Source organism: Chrysemys picta, chromosome 5 (genome assembly GCF_011386835.1).
Source record: "Chrysemys picta bellii isolate R12L10 chromosome 5, ASM1138683v2, whole genome shotgun sequence".
Taxonomy (NCBI): domain Eukaryota; kingdom Metazoa; phylum Chordata; order Testudines; family Emydidae; genus Chrysemys; species Chrysemys picta.
Genome location: NC_088795.1, coordinates 136,172,889 through 136,189,638, shown reverse-complemented (window position 1 = coordinate 136,189,638; position 16,750 = coordinate 136,172,889). Strand labels below are relative to the sequence as shown.

General features: G+C 42.4%; 1 protein-coding gene across 2 annotated transcripts in view; it reads left to right on the top strand.

The window, feature by feature from the left end:
* DDRGK1 (DDRGK domain containing 1) overlaps positions 1-16,750 on the top strand; it is a 47,855-nt gene that overhangs the window by 15,528 nt on the left and 15,577 nt on the right. For both annotated transcript variants that reach the window (XM_065598365.1, XM_065598366.1), the window contains exons 3-4: positions 5,268-5,374; positions 8,968-9,069. In XM_065598365.1, coding sequence (XP_065454437.1) covers positions 5,268-5,374; positions 8,968-9,069 — 209 coding nt within the window. The remainder of the gene's footprint in view (positions 1-5,267; positions 5,375-8,967; positions 9,070-16,750) is intronic.

Genomic DNA, 16,750 nt, shown 5'->3' with positions numbered 1-16,750 from the left:
TCTCTGGTGGAGTCTGGTTGTTTTTAGAGTTTAATGGTTTTGCTGAAAGCTTTTATTCCGACATCAGATTGAGTGGCAGCCCTGTACTCAAGCTCGGTCTGCAAGCCCAGAGTAGTGGCTTGTTGCTGCTAAAATGCTCAGCAGTGAAGTGGTTAACTTTCTGGGCGCTTTAATTTTCTTTGGCAAGTTCAGAAAAATATCTAGCCTCCGATGGGTTTACTCAAACCTTCTGGGGCCTTGATTCTTAGTAAAATGACCAAAATCCCCCAAGAATGCACACAAAACCATACAGCGCCTTGCACACGGGGGATGGGCCCTCTGAGTGTTACAGCAATAAGATAATTCTTATTGTTTATGCCACAGGACCCTCCGCTTATCTGGAGAATAATTGCTGCTGCTTATTAATTGTAAGACAGGCACCTCAAATGAGATTAGAGCCTCATTGTGCTAGATGCTGTACAAACGTGTAGTGAAAGACGCTCCCTTCCCCAATCTAAACAGACAAGCCAGACAAGGGTGAGAGGGAAAACAGGCACAGAGAGGTGAAATGTCTTTTCCAGGGTTCACAGCAGGCCAGTGGCAGAGGTCTCCTGACTCTCACTCCAGTGTCCTAGCCCCAAAACCATGGAAAACATCAGCATTTGGGGAGCTATGGGCTCACCTCTCTGTGCTACTGTTCCTGAGTCTGCAGACAGACAAAGAAAGACAAAACTTAGTTTGCATTGGGTCACATCTGGAAAGTTATCCTTGTGCCTCTCTACCTGTAATCAAATCTGCAGAAACCAGTAGAGCCCCCAGAGAAATGCTGGCACAGCAAGGCGTGCCACTGAGCACCAGGACAATGTAGCTTTTCAAATATAAGGAAATAAAAACCCCAATTTAAACATAGCAGATTAAAAGGTAATAGTTGACATGCAGTTCCTTTACTTACCTCCTGAGACCTGGAGCTCAGCATGGTATGCTTCCCCCAGAAAGTATCAAATGCTTAAAGCTTGCTGGATGATTTAGCTGCTTAGTTGTCAACTGGTGCAGGAAGACCACAGAAACTGCAAGTTGGGGCCCTTACAGTGTTTTTGTTTGTTTTTTAAATCAGTTTGTCTTTTAAAATGCACAGGACTGATTTGTGTAGCATTTAAATCTGCCGCTGTTCATAATTTTGACATCTGAAACAGCGCCGACATAAAATTCATCTTGAATAATGCTGTGCTTTGAATTTACTTTAAATCCTCTTATTGTTTTGTAATGCTCATTAAATAGTGGATCCTATATACACCTTCATGGGATGACTAAATTTATTTTAAGGTGGTAAACTGGGAAGTTGTGCACTATTTTACTTGGAAGGTCAACCTGCAGTGAATCGCTGACCATTTTTAAATCAAGATTGGATGTTTTTCTAAAAGATCTGCGCTAGGAATTATTTTGGGAGGCGGTTCTCTGGCCTGTGTAATGCAGGAGGTCAGACTAGATGACCACTGTCAATGGTCCCTTCTGGCCTAGGAATCGATCAATCTGCCTGACTACTAACTAATAAATACATCTCACAATAGTGCCATGCAGCCACGGATACCTACCTACATTCTGAGGCATCATTAACGTGTTTAGAACAAATAGGGTGACCAGATAGCAAGTGTGAAAAATCGGAACGGGGGTGGAGGGTAATAGGAGCCTATATAAGAAAAAGCCCCCAATATCGGGACTGTCCCTATAAAATCGGGACATCTGGTCACCCTACTCACAAACTCCTGTGAGGCAGGAACTGTTTATTCATAGATGTAGTCATTGGACTGCGCTTTTAGTTTAAGCGAAATAAAACACCGTAAAACCTCTGCGGTGCCCAATTAAACTTTGTACTGTGCTTTCCATGACTACCATATTCTTCATTAGAAAAGCACCTGTAAATAGTGCACCTTTTGACCTGAATTTGTCATCAGGCTGCATTTTTATAGCAATCTAGATTTTCTTGACATCAGTAAAATAAAGTGACGTGGTTTAGCACTGGCCATTTTTGCCCTTGAGACATTTCAAGCCCAGACATGAGCGAAGGAGGTAAGTGTGTGTGGTTTCTCAGTTATATCATATGCGCTTGTTCAGAAAAGGAATTTCAAGTGGTTCGACCCCTTCTCGAAGGAGCCTGTGGCCTTTACGTACTGCACTTGGCTGTCATCAGTGTAGGCTGGTTTTGTGGCTGCAGATTAATAGGCCAGCATCTTGTTTGAGTCCTAAAATGGCTCACTGATAAATCTTTTTATTTATAAAAAAAAAAAAAAGCGGCTTGCATGACTGTCATGTTAGTCATCTTATTGCCCATGCTTTTCCATATGGTGGATTGATTTGTCCCTGTCAGTGGCCACGTGTAACAAAGATTCCGACGTAATCAGGGTTGGATGGATTTCTGAAGGCAATATCTTAGTTGCTTCATGTGTTCATTATCATTTGTATTGCAGTTGTTTCTGGGAGCCCCAGTCATGGATCAGGGTCCCATTGTGCTAGGCACTGTACAAATACATAACAAAAAGATGGCTCCCTACTCTTCACTGATAGTCTAAGTAGTCAGAAGTGAAGCTGTGAGGCTGGATTCTGCTTCAGGATTCACCAATATAAAACAGTTTACTTCAGTGGATTTACCATTTACATTAGTGAAACAGAGCAGAATTTCAGAGTAGCAGCCGTGTTAGTCTGTATCCGCAAAAAAACCAGGAGTACTTGTGGCACTTAGGGACTAACAAATTTATTAGAGCATAAGTTTTCGTGGACTACAGCCCACTTCTTCGGATGCATATGTTAGTCTCTAAGGTGCCACAAGTACTCCTGTTTTTAGAGCAGAATTTGGTTCCTAATCTACAAACCCAGAGCCCAACAGCAAAAGACAGTTGTTAGAGGAATACAAAGAAGTGCTGATGATTCTCTCATTAAGTGCATCTGAATGCTGATGACTGTATTACTAAAAGGCTATTTGAAAAGGGGGCATATCTACAGTGTGTGTAGATTAAATGCAAAAAAAAAAACCAACCCACAACCCCAAACCAAAAATGATCAAGAAACATTCTTAAAATGTTGCCTGTACATCTGGGAAGTTCAAAAATGTGTGACTCCTACATCAGCAATAATCTCTGTCCCCTTTGCGCACAAACACCTTTGTCTGTTGCTGTACATGCCTGAATAGGTGCAGCGTGACTAAGCCGTAGTGCTGTGATGGTAATAGCTGTGTGTAAAATCTCAAACGCGATGCTACATTGAACATCTATTCTACCACTTTAATGATGAAGGCTGTAACTCAGCAAAGTACTTCAGCATGTACTTAAGTCCTATTAAGCACATACTTGGGCACGTTGTTAACTTGAAGCGCTTTGCTGAATCATGGGCCCAACAAAAATGTCTAAAGAGAGACGTGGTGCATTTCTAGCAACTGCATATTCAAAGAAATGTGCTGATGTCTTGAGGAAGTGGGTCTTGTGGGATCTCATCAGACACTTCATACTGGGGGGAGGAAAATGTTAATGGTCAGAGGTCAGGGACTTATTTTGTCAGTCCCCGACAAGTGTTCAAACAGCATCTTCTGTCGTTCATCACTAAACAACTAACGTGAACATAGAAAGCATACTCACAATTAACAATTTTGTATATATTTTACCTCAATACTACTATTCCTCTAGACTCCAAATGAGAATTTCAGTTAGACTTCTTAACCAGAATAAAAATTTATTCTCTTGCTAGACTGAGAGCCAAACCCGGGTACAAATATCCCGTATGCAGACAAGCCCTGAGGAGCCAGTAAGAAATTTAGATCTGATGACACTATGCAAGCCTTTTAGGGCAGGGACTGTGTTTTTTTATTTGCTTCTGGAAAGCAGCAGCCATGCATGTGGTGACTCCTAGAGAATTGTGAATTAGAAGGGTGTAATTCCATCCAGGGCGTCTGGTGATGCGTCGCTGACTTTGATATTGCCACGTGATCCAGAGTCAAATTATTTTCACACTTTGCAGCAGCTTCTGAAATGTTACTATATAAAATATGAGTGGGCCTTGTGCTTTCTGTGTGGGGGAGGGAGGGGGAACCCTTCTGAACATCTGGCTAGTATGATTTCACTCTTACTGAAACCTGGGCTGAGAAGTCTGCCTCGTGTTTATTTCCTTCCAGAGCGAGCGAACAGGGGTATAGTTTGAGAATAATTTGCAGAAAACAAATCCAGTAGAGAAGGCGTCTACTTTCAGTAGTCTATCTATAGTAGTATGTGTTTCAGTTGTGAAACGGGCTGTCTCTAACATGCTGCGGGATACACATTCAAAACCGAATCCTGTCAAAGGAGAAGGGTACCCGATCCCTCAGCCACCCAAACATCCCCTCTAGCAAATGCCTGAGGAAATCTGGGCCTTGCCCCATGCCCTAAAGACCAGCAGACTTCGGCCTTTCAGAGCAGGAAGTAAATTCCATGGGGGGAAAAGGGTCCCTCATTGAAAACACACTGCAATCAAAACCCTTCACGTTTCAGTGTAGTGACTGTCATAATATTGCCAATTCCAAGTATTCAAAAATCTTGAGTTGGGCCCCAAAAGTTATGATTATATATCAAATCCCCTGGGCTTGCTTTTTTTTTTTTTTTTATAAGATGGAAGTGTTCTGGTTTCTGAGCCATCAGGATGCACTTGGGTCATGTTTTGGGGAGCAGTTTTTCCCCTGCAACCATGTAGGCTAGAAACTTTTTAAAATGAAAACTGAGATGACTCTGGGAACTTGGGCTTTGTTTAAAAAAATAAAACATTAAAGCAAATATTGCAAGACTGGAAGCAAAATTACAAGAGTTGACAACACTGGCTCAAGCAGTGTAGATTACTTATGGATAGAAAACCTCTAAATGCCATCTTTAAAATTTACATAATTGTTGCACTAGACTTGAAGGTAACAGGAAAACAAAATCCCTACAGCTAGGTGTTAAATTGTAAAACTAAGTGTGTGTGATACGTGACTTCGTTCATATGTAATGAAAATTACGTTTAACGGTGGAAAGCAGGAAATGTTGATGATAAACAGCCTTTCTTCAAAGGATCCAGTAAAGTTTACCTTTGACTTCACCATATATGTGCCTACCGTGTAAATCTATTCTGTGGTTTGGCAGCCTCTTGTGAATGTCTTTTCCCCCCCTTTTTATTGGCTTTTGTCAGATCTTTGGCTGTCTTCTCATCTGCAGCTCATCTCTCTTCAGAAGCAGGGAATCCAACTTCCTGAGAGCTCTAATTGTTCTTTGTCCCTTTCTAATGCAATGTTGCAGAGGAAGATGATGGAGATGAGGCTGCAGAATTTCAGTCATCTGGGAAAATCGGAGCAAAGAAACAGAGGAAATTAGAAGAGAAACAAGCCAGAAAAGCCCAGAGAGAGGTGAGTGTTTCCTGCTATGTTTAAAGCACAAAGCAAAGGGCAGGTGATAGCTGACCTAGAGAAGGCAGGAGTTGTTCTTTGGTCACAAAAGCTGAGAGTTTTATCGAAAAAATACCCACTTTGTCTCAGAAGCCCAGTCCCCTCCAATCCATCATCTGGAGTTCTGGAAGAGCGGCTGACATCTGTGATTGCACATTTTGTATTGGCCCGTTGACAACAGTGACCATTTTCACTAGTCTGAGTCACACGTCCCCTTACTTAGGCATCCCCAGCCCAAATTATATCAGTTTTGCTGTGCAGAAGTTTCTGTGCCCCAAGCATAGTGCAAAGTGAATTGAAATGTAAGACGACCCTCTCTGTGGTGCCCGTCCGTGCAGCACCACACAAGGAACCTTGCGGGCTGGCAGGCTGTTTCCAAAACCCCCGAAAAGGGAGCATAGGGCTTGCCCTTACTACAGCCTCAAGTCTGTAGTAGCAGTTATGGAATGTCTGTGCAGTGCTCCATGCTCACCTGTAGGGGGAGGGTTCCGCTTCCTACACCAACCACTGCGCTGGTTCTCCATGCACAGCCTTGTCCACTTGTTCCTTGGGGATTGGATGATAATTTGGTGACATAGGCAAGCTGTGTCCTTGCAAAGCCCATTGAAGTGTGTAGGAGCTGAGCATTCAGTCCTTAGGCCAGAATTCAACAGAGAGCAAACAAAAAACCTAGAAACCAGACATCTCTTTGCTATGAATATTCATCCGTTTCCTAAATTCTAGCCGGGGCGGGTTGGGTCACAGAAACTCCCTTGGGATCTGCTACCTATGTGCTGGGACTACCTCTGAGCCCGTTTTCCCTGGCAGCTTGGGACTTCGGTACCTTGCCCTGTTTGAGCCAGACACACTTGCCTGCTGCAAACACAGATCCAAGTCTGAACCACGTCCCCCACAAGCTGCAGGCTTAACTGAAAACTGCTTAAGAAGTGCTCCTGTCTCCAGCACTCAGATACCCAGCTCCCAATAGGGTCCAAACCCCAAATAAATCTGTTTTACTTTATACAGCTTTATACAGAGTAAACTCATAAATTATTCGCCCTCTAACACTGATAGAGAGAGATGCACAACTGTTTGCCCCTCCCCCCACCCCCGGCATTAATACTTACTCTGGGTTAATTAACAAGTAAAAGTGATTTTATTAAATATAAAAGGTAGGATTTAAGTGGTTCCAAGTAAACAGAACAAAATGAATTACCAAGCAAAATAAAACAAAAACACGCAAGTCTAAGCCTAATACAATAAGAAACTAAATGCAGGTAAATCTCGCCCTCAGAGATGTTCCAATAAGCTTTTTTTACAGACTAGCCTCCTTCTAGTCTGGGTCCAGCAAACTCTCACACCTCCATAGTTACTGTCCTTTGTTCAAGTTTCTTTCAGGCATCTCTTTGGGGTGGAGAGGCTATCTCCTGAGCCAGCTGAAGACCAAATGAAGGGGTTCCCCAGGGGCTTGTATAGTCTCTCTCTTGTGGGTGGAGACCCCTCTCTCCCCCTGTGTAGAATCACAGCGACAAGATGGAGTTTTGAAGTCACATGGGCAAGTCACATGTCCATGCATGACTCAGTTCTCTACAGGAAGTTCCCAGGAAAGCTCAGATATGGATTGACGTCTATCAAGGTCCATTGTTAGCCAAGTACTTCCATTTACTTGAATAACCCCTTCACACGATGTTGACCAAATCTTCCGTAGGTGCTTTCTACAGCAAACACTTTAAATACAAGCATAGAGCCAATGCTCATAATTTCAGATATAAAAATGATACATGCATACGAATAGGATGAATACATGCAGAAGAACATAACCTTTGCAAATATGTGTTACATGGCATATCTAGCATAAAACATATTCCAGTTATGTCATATCTACACTCATAAGCATATTTTTATAAAGCATTATGGGGTGCAACGTCACACTAGCTCTGCATATTAAATTACCAGTTGAAACACTCTGGATTTTTCAATTACACTTGTTTAACTGCTGTAAGTCCAGGGGTAACTAATCAGCAACAGCAAACCCTCCTAAAGCACATTAGTATATGACTCAAGTTTTTATACGTTAATTTCTTTTTCCTGTTCTACTTTACTGGCCTGCAATCTCTGTAACCTGGAGTATGGTTTGCAAAAACTTGATGTAACTGCAACAGACTTTTGCGTAACAGAAAAGACGCTCGCCACAGTACAGAGTGAACAAAGTAATAATAGAGTTAAACAAGTCTGTTGAGCTGAAATTGACCTCTGCACAGGATCAACACAAAGCCACTCAAAATCCCACATAAGCCCTGCTTTAAGAAATAAAGTGGTGCCCAGATCTTACACTCAGGGATTAAATTTACCTCAGCTTGCTGTGGTGATAAGTGCTATAGATAGCATATATCGTAGCAAATACTACATGATTCTGTATAGTCTTCCGTTACGATCCTGTCTTCCCTTGCTCATAACTTTAACCATTTTTGGTTTTTACTTTCCAAGCTTGCTCTTTTATGGAAAGTTTGAGCAAAATCAATTAAGTTACTTTGGAATTAGAGCCGTGGTTTTCAACCTGTGGTCCACAGACCCCAGAGGACCCACAGACTAAGATTTCCAAAGGGGTCTGCACCTCCATTTGAAAATTTTTAGGGGTCCGCAAATGAAAAAAGGTTGGAAACCACTGAGTTAAATAAAGGGTGGGGGAGGGCAGAGGAGAAATCCTTTGTTCCATTTTAAAACAAGCTGATTTTCTTTCTTTTTTTTTTTTCCACGCAGATAACTCAAAACACCTGACAGTTAAGCTGAAACGTTCCAGGTGGCACATTGTCAGTGAGGATGAGTCTCCTGGCTATTTAATTTAAAAAACACAGATTAGATCAAGTATTTTCTGGAATGGGGAGAAAGAGAAAATAATAAAGAAATATCAAGATATTTTAAGCAATAGACTAAACCATCCATTTTGAATTTTTTTTTTTTCTCCTTGGAACAATTTGTGTGTATTGGGTATAGTGGCTGGTTATTTTGTGGGGCGGGGTTCTTGTGTTAAGTTAAATTTAATCTTCCTAATAGTAAGATTTCCATTCTTTATCTAGGAGAGCAGTTTTTCTATTTTTAACTAAAATAATTTAAATGTGCTTTCATTGTATGAATCCTTTAAAGGATGCCATTCAGATTAATAAGAACAAAATTCAAGGTACATTGTAAAACATAAAAATTTTACATTTGCAGTTTGGTTGTTTTTGATTTAAAGTGAAGGGAAAAGTCAATGGTTTCATCACAGTATTCAATAGCAAAGCTACAAAAACAAGCTAATACATGCATTCAGTGGAGGTGAAAACTTCGACAAGGAAACTGATATTTTAAATCTCCATAGGGATCATTTATAAACTGAGTGGAAATACTAAAATTCGAAACAAACGGAAAACCCTGATGATGATGACAAACTAAAATAGCTTCTCTTTTTTTAAAAATATCAGTTGTGTATTTCTGGACACAAGAGTCCAGGAAACTGATGAGAGATAACTGATGCTCGTAAATTATGAAACCAAAGATTGAGAGAGAATAATTTATTGCCTTTTTTTTTTTTTTAGGCTGAAGAAGTAGAGCGTGAGGAACGGAAAAAACTCGAGTCAAAGAGAGAGGAGGAAAGGCGGAAAGAAGAGGAGAGATTACGCCTTGAAGAAGAAAGACAGGTGGGACTTGACTGAGTTTGCAGATGGAAATTCTAAAGCAAATTTTGCCCTTTGTTACATCTTTAGTACAAAGAGGGCTGTATGCAACCTTCAACTGAGCTGAAATCCCTGCTAGTGTTAGGCACTATCAGACAAGTTTGTGACTTTTGTTGCGTTATTATTTGTATTATGATAGTGCCTAGAGGTCCCACCAAAATCAGGGCCCTGTTGTATTAAATGCTTGACAGACACAGTCTTTGCTCTCACAGGCTTACCGTCGAAGTAGACAAAACAGACAAAGGGGAAGTGACTAAGCCCCGAGGTCACACAGCCGGTCAGTGGCTAGAACTCTCATCTTCTGATTCCCAGTCCAGTTGTCTGTCCACTACTCCACACCCGCTCCTTTTGTGTTATAACTTTGCCATTAAAGAGTTGTCTGGTCGATTTGCTGTGACAGTGAATGCTGACTTAGACAGCCATCCAAGGGACCGACAGGAAAATGCTTGGCCACGAAGGAGTATACTTAATGAAAGAGATCCTATCAAATTATAATGGGAACTTTGGTGAGGTACTACAGATTGGTCTTTTAGGGGAGGGGGCTGGTTATCAGAAAGGCGTCTTAGCCCAGCATTCACTGTAACTTTAAATCCATGTCGTGTAGGGAGTGACAGACTCACCAAAGCTGGCAGGCTAGACTGCAGCAGCACCTCCTGGGGCATTGCAGTGTGAATACTTATTTTGGAAATCTTTAAAAATGAATATTAGTGGTTGAAGCAAAAGCAATTAGGAAAAGCAGATACTGGGCATACATCAAAGCCTCTGTTAAAGTATCCCTTCAGCTAGGGGGCTGGAAGGCAGACAGTTCTTCTGAGGCTTCTCTGAGCAGCAAGGACCACTCTGGTGACAGCTAGTGGCTAAGAACAAGCTTCATATTCTCTCGGGCACTTGAGCAAGCTGTACAGAGGCTTTAGGGCATGCGTCCAGGGGTGAGTCTCTGTCAGATGTCATGCAGCATCATGCGTTGCATTCGCACCTACCAAAGGGGCCAGAATACCCTCTGAAATAATCGACTGGCATACTGGGACGAGGATGCTGATTTGTGTCTGCCTGCTTGCAGTAAGCCAGTTTATTTTAGTTGCTCAAAATAGGGGTTGTGTATGTTGATATCAGAAAAGATGAGTCACTTTGCCTTTTAACATGCTGGGTTGAATGCACAGAACGTAGCGTGTAGGAAGTCTTATAAAAAAGTGTTTGTTTTCCCAAACTTTACATAAGGAAACTAACAGAGGGCTCCTAAAATGCTCTTTTTTCTGCCTAAACAAAATGTTTCTGCTCTGGTTATCCATTGAAAATTTCCTTCCTCGCTTCCGAGCTACTCTGATGTGCCGGTACATCAGTGGAAAGCTTCTGGGCTGTTAGTTTTTTATGAACGATGAGAGCGTCATCCAGAGTTATTGTAGCAGGGATTAAGAAAGCAAAAAACCAAGTGTTTTGGAAGGGTGCATATATACCCTTGTACTTCAGGGAATAAACAACCTCTAACTCATGGGGCTCAGGAAGAAACATTCTCGGTGAGCAGGTTATCCAATAACCTCCCACTCCACAGTTTCTTGCACCTTCCTTGGAAACAGGTGATACTGGTCACTGACAGAGATGTGACACTGGACTAGACAGAGTATTGGTCTGATTCAAACAAAACCTTCTGATTTCAAAATCCGTCAACAAACGCAACCACCGCAGCAGGTGGATTTCTTACCAGGAAGGCAGTTTGTTCAGTATGTGCAAGCTGTCTGAGAACAAGCTTCCTTAGCGAGGACAGAGGTGGTGGCAACGGGTATATTGCAAAGTGATGTTTTCCTATGGCTTCCTTCGCTCCCAGTGGCAATCCCTTTAACTGGTATTCGCATGAAAGCTGCTTAATAGAGGCCAGTCAACCAGTGTTGAGGAGCTGAGTGGTAGGTATGTGTAGAACTTTACACAATGATCTCTTCACATAGACTTTGCCACATTAAAAGGAAAAGACCAAAGCAGTCTTTGCAAAATTCTACTCCCCCAAAGTGAATCAAATACCATTATTATTATTTTTTTTCATTGTCATTGTTCATGGTTAAGTGAGAGGGAAAAGATTTTTGTGTCTGGACTGGGGTGTTTTTTGTGGCTGGGGGAAAAGAAGATGAATAAAGACTCTCAGGCTCCTGAAAATCCCAGCCTAAACAGAACTACTGTGGTTTAGTCATGTATTATTTAGAACAGTATCTTAATGGATCCTTTCAGCGCTTCCCTTCAATAGTCTTGTAACTTTAGTGGGGACAACAGGTCTACCCACTAGGCTGGCGCGTTAAGGGTATTCTGCTGCCTTATGAAACTCTCGCACAGTTTTTAAGCAAATGAATTCCATTTCGTATGAGAGAGAACAGGAGCCAAATAACCACCAAATGCTCTGGACTCCTCCACAAAGCGAGCTACTCTGGCCATATGTAGCCCATGAGTTGAGCTGGACATCTGTTATAATAGAGGCTCTTCCCATTGGACTCTTCTCTGAATCTTTAACAGGAAGTGGGACCATTCTAGCGCCCCGGCTTTTTACCCAAGAGCTAGGCTTGTTAATCAGAAGCTCCTGCTCCAGTCAGTGGACAGAGCAGCGTTTACAGGGAGGATCACAGTAACAGGAATTTAACCTGTTAGTATAGGAGAGTGTAAGATGCTGGCTTCCTCGCCAGCTTGAGGAATTATCCCCACGCCACGCTAGTCTTCAGCTCTTGGTTCTGGGCTCCACTTATTGTCCAAATGGCCACAGACTCTCAAAAGGCAGCCTTTCTACCTAGCCGTGATGCCCAGGGCTTACCACCTGGGGTCTTCCTCCCTCAGGGACTGCTGCAGGACGCTATTGCTTCCTGAAGTCCCCCCTCAAGGGAGCCGATTGCTAGCCTTTATAGTCACCAACTCCCTTCACAGCTGAGTCTGATAATTGAGCAGGCCAGGCTGGCCCTTAAAGGGGTGGCTCCACCCTTTTACAGCGAGAATAAAAGGGGTTAACAAAGTGGGTAACTATACCCACGTGCACATGTTGTGCTAACAGACAGAGGTGTTCCCTGCACAACACTGTCGCTTTCGAGTCCTTTTACAGACTTGGCCTATGACGTCAAAGGTCAAAATATTAACCTGTTTGACCCCTTTATCTTTCACAAGGGCCAAGGAGAGATGATGCTGTTTGCAGACTGCCTAAGCTAGAATGTGCCTTTCGTACTTCCCTTTTATTTAAAAAAAGGGGGGGAAAAAACCCTTAAATTATTGCTTACCAGAAACTTAATGTCTGAAACCAATTCTTGTGGGCAGCACACACACACACTGTTCCTAGCCACTTACAGCAATTAGAAAATGGAAAGGCCAAATTACTAAAGGTTTATGCAACCAGAGATTGATTAGTCATGAGTTAAAAAAGGGGGAGAGGGCAGTTACGGAGCTTTGTATCTCCAGCCCTGCATTCAGTTTGAGGCAGGTGCTCTTGGTACTGACGCTTCTGTTGCAGAGTCATAATCCCACAAAGCACAGTGAATTCAGAATTAAGAGTTTAGCTAAGAAATTGTACTGAGTCTTCCTGATACCCTGATCCTTGCCTCAGATCCATCCAGTTACTCCTGCAATTCGAGGTAGCTCAACCATCTGCCCCTAGGGGTTTTGTGTTTTTCTTCTCATCGATTTCAGGGAAGATGTTTAGGAGCAGGGATGAAGGCAAGTTGCAGAGTCATGGATGCGAAAAGGGGGGGCGGGGGGTATTTTGTACATAGTGTTAATAGAATTTATATTACATGAAACAGTTAACATATGAACCCACTATTTTTTCCACATGGACCTTGTCCATGCCATAGGAGCACCATGATTTATACATGCAAGAGAAGTTCTTTAAAGACTATTTTCCAAAGGAATTAACAAACGAGCAGTAAAACTCAGTGAGCTAGTTGAGCTACCCTTAGAATTTCTTCCTTTTGTGTGCATCTTATAGAGCGGTACCAAAAGAGATTTCCTTTCCATAAGAATTGACATTCACTTCCTGGAGGGGATGCTGTTCTTTCGGCCTGCCTAGAGAAGTTAGCTACACCCAAACCGAATAGCTAGATTCTCTCCAGTGATCCAGACAGTTTGATGGCCCAGAAAAGTTTGTCAAAAGTTAGGGTGATTCCTGATTGGGTTTCAGTAGTTACAATTTACAAAATCCAGTAACTGGATTTACTTGATTATAGACGCCCTTCATAGTATTCACTTATAATCTCATCTTGTCTATTAACCCATTACTCTGAGTGGACAGGCAGTTTAATGAAAATTGAGAATCTTAAAGACCAGTGAAATCCCAGAATTGCTCCGATTTACCTTTTATAGGCGGATGGATAAATACCGTCCATTTCTTCTGGGTAACTTTTTTCACAGCATTGCATAAAGCTTAGCTGTAAACGGAAACTGCTCTTTAATAGGAGTCCTGGGCACTAAAATCTCAAACTTTGTGAGAAAATGAGCTCACGGGTGCTATTTTAAATGTAATTATTTATATATATAAAAATAAAATGTGGTTGCCCCTTAGCTGCAATGTTGCAAACTAGAGAATATATTTTTAAATTTTAGAAGTTTCCTTTCCGTGTTCTGGTGACCTGATTGGCTCCATCTGTGAAGAAGCTCTTTTATGATTGGTATTGGCTTCAGCAGTGCCTTACCCTGGGGATTTCCCTTTTACTCTTGGAGTTTTTTGGTGGTGAAATGGTTTACCGACCGACACCTTATCAATGAGAACTAACTTCCTCTGATGTTGCAAAACAGCGCCCTTCGTGAGCAATCTGCAAAGCTTTTGTGTAAAGAGCTTGTGTTTCTGTGCACAGGGATTTTGTATGTTTTGCTCCCTACAGCACCAGCAAATCTACAGTCGTTTGAAAAATTGCATACAGCGTGTGTGGCTGAGACAGACATGTAACTTCATGCCTGTCCTGTAACGAAATAATATATTGGAACAGGATGTGCTGCCTGAAAGCAAATTGCCTTTGAAACGTGGCTTGCTGTAATATAAAAAAAACCAAGGTTTGCCCCTCTTCCATTGAGCTAGTTTTAATTGTGTATTTCAAAAAATGCACCACTGCAGGATTGGGATGTTCGAATCAGTGCTGAAAATAATAAACCATGTCCATAGTGCACAGACACGGCTTTGGTCAAAATTTCTGGATGCCTAACGTTAGGCTTCTAATGTCATATTTCAGCACCTATATAAAAATGGCCTGATTTTTTTCCCCAAGTTACAGCTGCTCCCACTGGGGTTTTGGGGCACTCAGTGCTTTTGAAAATTAGGCCATTTAGATTTAGTCTCCTAATTTGATATTGAAGATCCTAATTTTAAGCACCCAGCTTTGAAAATTTTGGCCTGTATTTTTAGCCTGTGTAGGGCTGCTAGTGATATCTGCAAACCACTTAAATGTTGCCCGTCTGCTTTATTTTGTCAGTATAAACTTTAATTTTAAAAAGTGCAGCCTTCTTGTACAATTGTGGCGGGAGGATGTATTAAATTCACATGCATCTACGGCGTTCACTTGGACGCTCACAAGCTAAGACTGCTGTGCGGTTTCAGTCTCTGGCTATTTTCAAGCATTCATAAATTTCTGAAAATTTCCCATGTTTAATGTTGGCAGGAAGGTAAAGTTATTTAGAAAGTTTGAACAAAATTCCTTTTGAGCAGGTCCCATTATTAGAGTTAGGAGAGAGTTCTTAAAAAATTGGTGCTGTGCATAAGCAGTGAAAATGTGAAATACAGAGGAACTCGGTTTGGGTTTCAAAAATATCACCTGACTCCTAACCTGTGCTCCCTGCGGAGCCCCTTCCATCGCCCTGCAAATCCTGTACCATCAGGATGGTAGACTAGATGATAATTAGTAACACCTAGATTTTTTCATCCATAGATCTCAATGCTCTACAAGAGAGATCAGTACCATTATCCCTGTTTTGCAATTGGGGAAACTGAGGCAGAGAGAGAGCGAAATGACTTGTTTGAGATCTCTTAGCAGGCCAGTGGCAGAGCCAGGAATTGAATCTAAGTCTTCCAAGTCCCAGTCCAGTACTCTGCCCACTTGACCATGTTGCCTTGTGGCTTCATTTCAATTTAAATGGTTTGCTGAAGAAGGGCCTAAGTTGAGAGCTCTGTTTTGAAGTCTACTTTACTGGATGATGATCCTCTTGCTGCCTCACTACCCAGTTACCATCATCATCAAACTAATCCTCTTGGGGCCAGGATCCTCCCGGCATGTACAGCATGGGGTGATTCATAGAGCACCGCAGAACTGTGCAGCGCGTCACAGGCCTGTAAGAGGCCAGAGGTCAGATTCTGTTCTCCCTTGTTCGTTATAAATCCAGATGGACCCACTGACTTCAGGGGAGTTCCTCTGGTGTGACACTGGGTATAAGAGCAGGGCCTGGCCCAACATCCCTTACCCCCCGATTAGACTTCTAAAGCAATGGAAACAATAGACCAAAATGGATTTGAAGAGGAGAGAAAGAGGCATGGGTGAGGAGAGAAAGTGAACAACGGGAAGTGAGTAAAGTCAGCTTCTAGGCTGGCAGAATTTGGGTGGAAGAAGAGCATGCAGTGAGCAACAGGGAAGGGCTGTTGTACGTGGTGAACGACGGTCGTGCAGAACAAATCAAGGTAGAAAACAGTGACTGTTTGAGGAAAAAAAACATTGCAAAGCACTCCAGAGATTCAGTGGTAAGGTGCTACACCAGACTGAGACCACAGAGACGCTCCAGAAAAATCCCTGATGCCATTAGCCCCCTCCTAGCAAAGTGTTTAGTGTATCTTGGCAGATATGCAGCATGTGACTCTACGTAGGACTGGTACGACAGGAAGAAAATGTGGATTTTGCCAGGTGTTTAGAAAGGGGGGTGGGTTACAGTCTCTGAGGGAGTGTGAATTTATACCAGGGTCTGAGAGACTTCCGTGGAGGGCGGAGAGGATTGAAATACTTCATAAGAAGGATAGGAATTGATCAGAAGAAATACTTTACATTTGTAGAGAGCCCAAACATGGTGTCATGTTGAGGCAGGAGAGGAGAAAGATGCGACTGCTTCACAGCAAAAAAAACACCACCAAGGTAAGCAGCGGCAGTTACCGAATTTCCTTAGTGCTGGGGTTTCCCCACTCCCCGCCCATCCTTTCAGGGAGGTGGCCCGTCTGTTCTCTCTCCTGCACGCTCCCTGCAGTCTCACTTGAGAGCAATAGATCTGAGATCAGGCCGAAATAAACGACATAACCGTACTTTGCTTTTTTTTCCCAGAGGTTTAATTTCGCTTTCCTCCCACAGGCTCCCTGAAACGTTTTCACTGGTTGCCCTCGTGTTTCTGAAATCAGCAGGCAGCACCATAAATGGCCACTAAACCAAGTAGTTAAGGACTGATCTTAGCGCTATTTCATAACGTGGACCACTTCTACAGGTGGATAGATTGTCCTGTCGACACCTCCCTGTCTAGTCCTGAGTCCACACTTTCCACACAGCAGCTGTAGTACTTGGTGATATAAAAGAAGGATACAAAGACAGTAGTAAGAGAGCCAGGTGAAAATAAATGCGTGTTAATGTAATAGACAAAGCGGCTTTACTATATATTTTTTTCCCCACATGTCCCATCTCTGCTGTTTGTTGCCTCTCTCAGTGAATTTATTGGTATACAAGCTCCT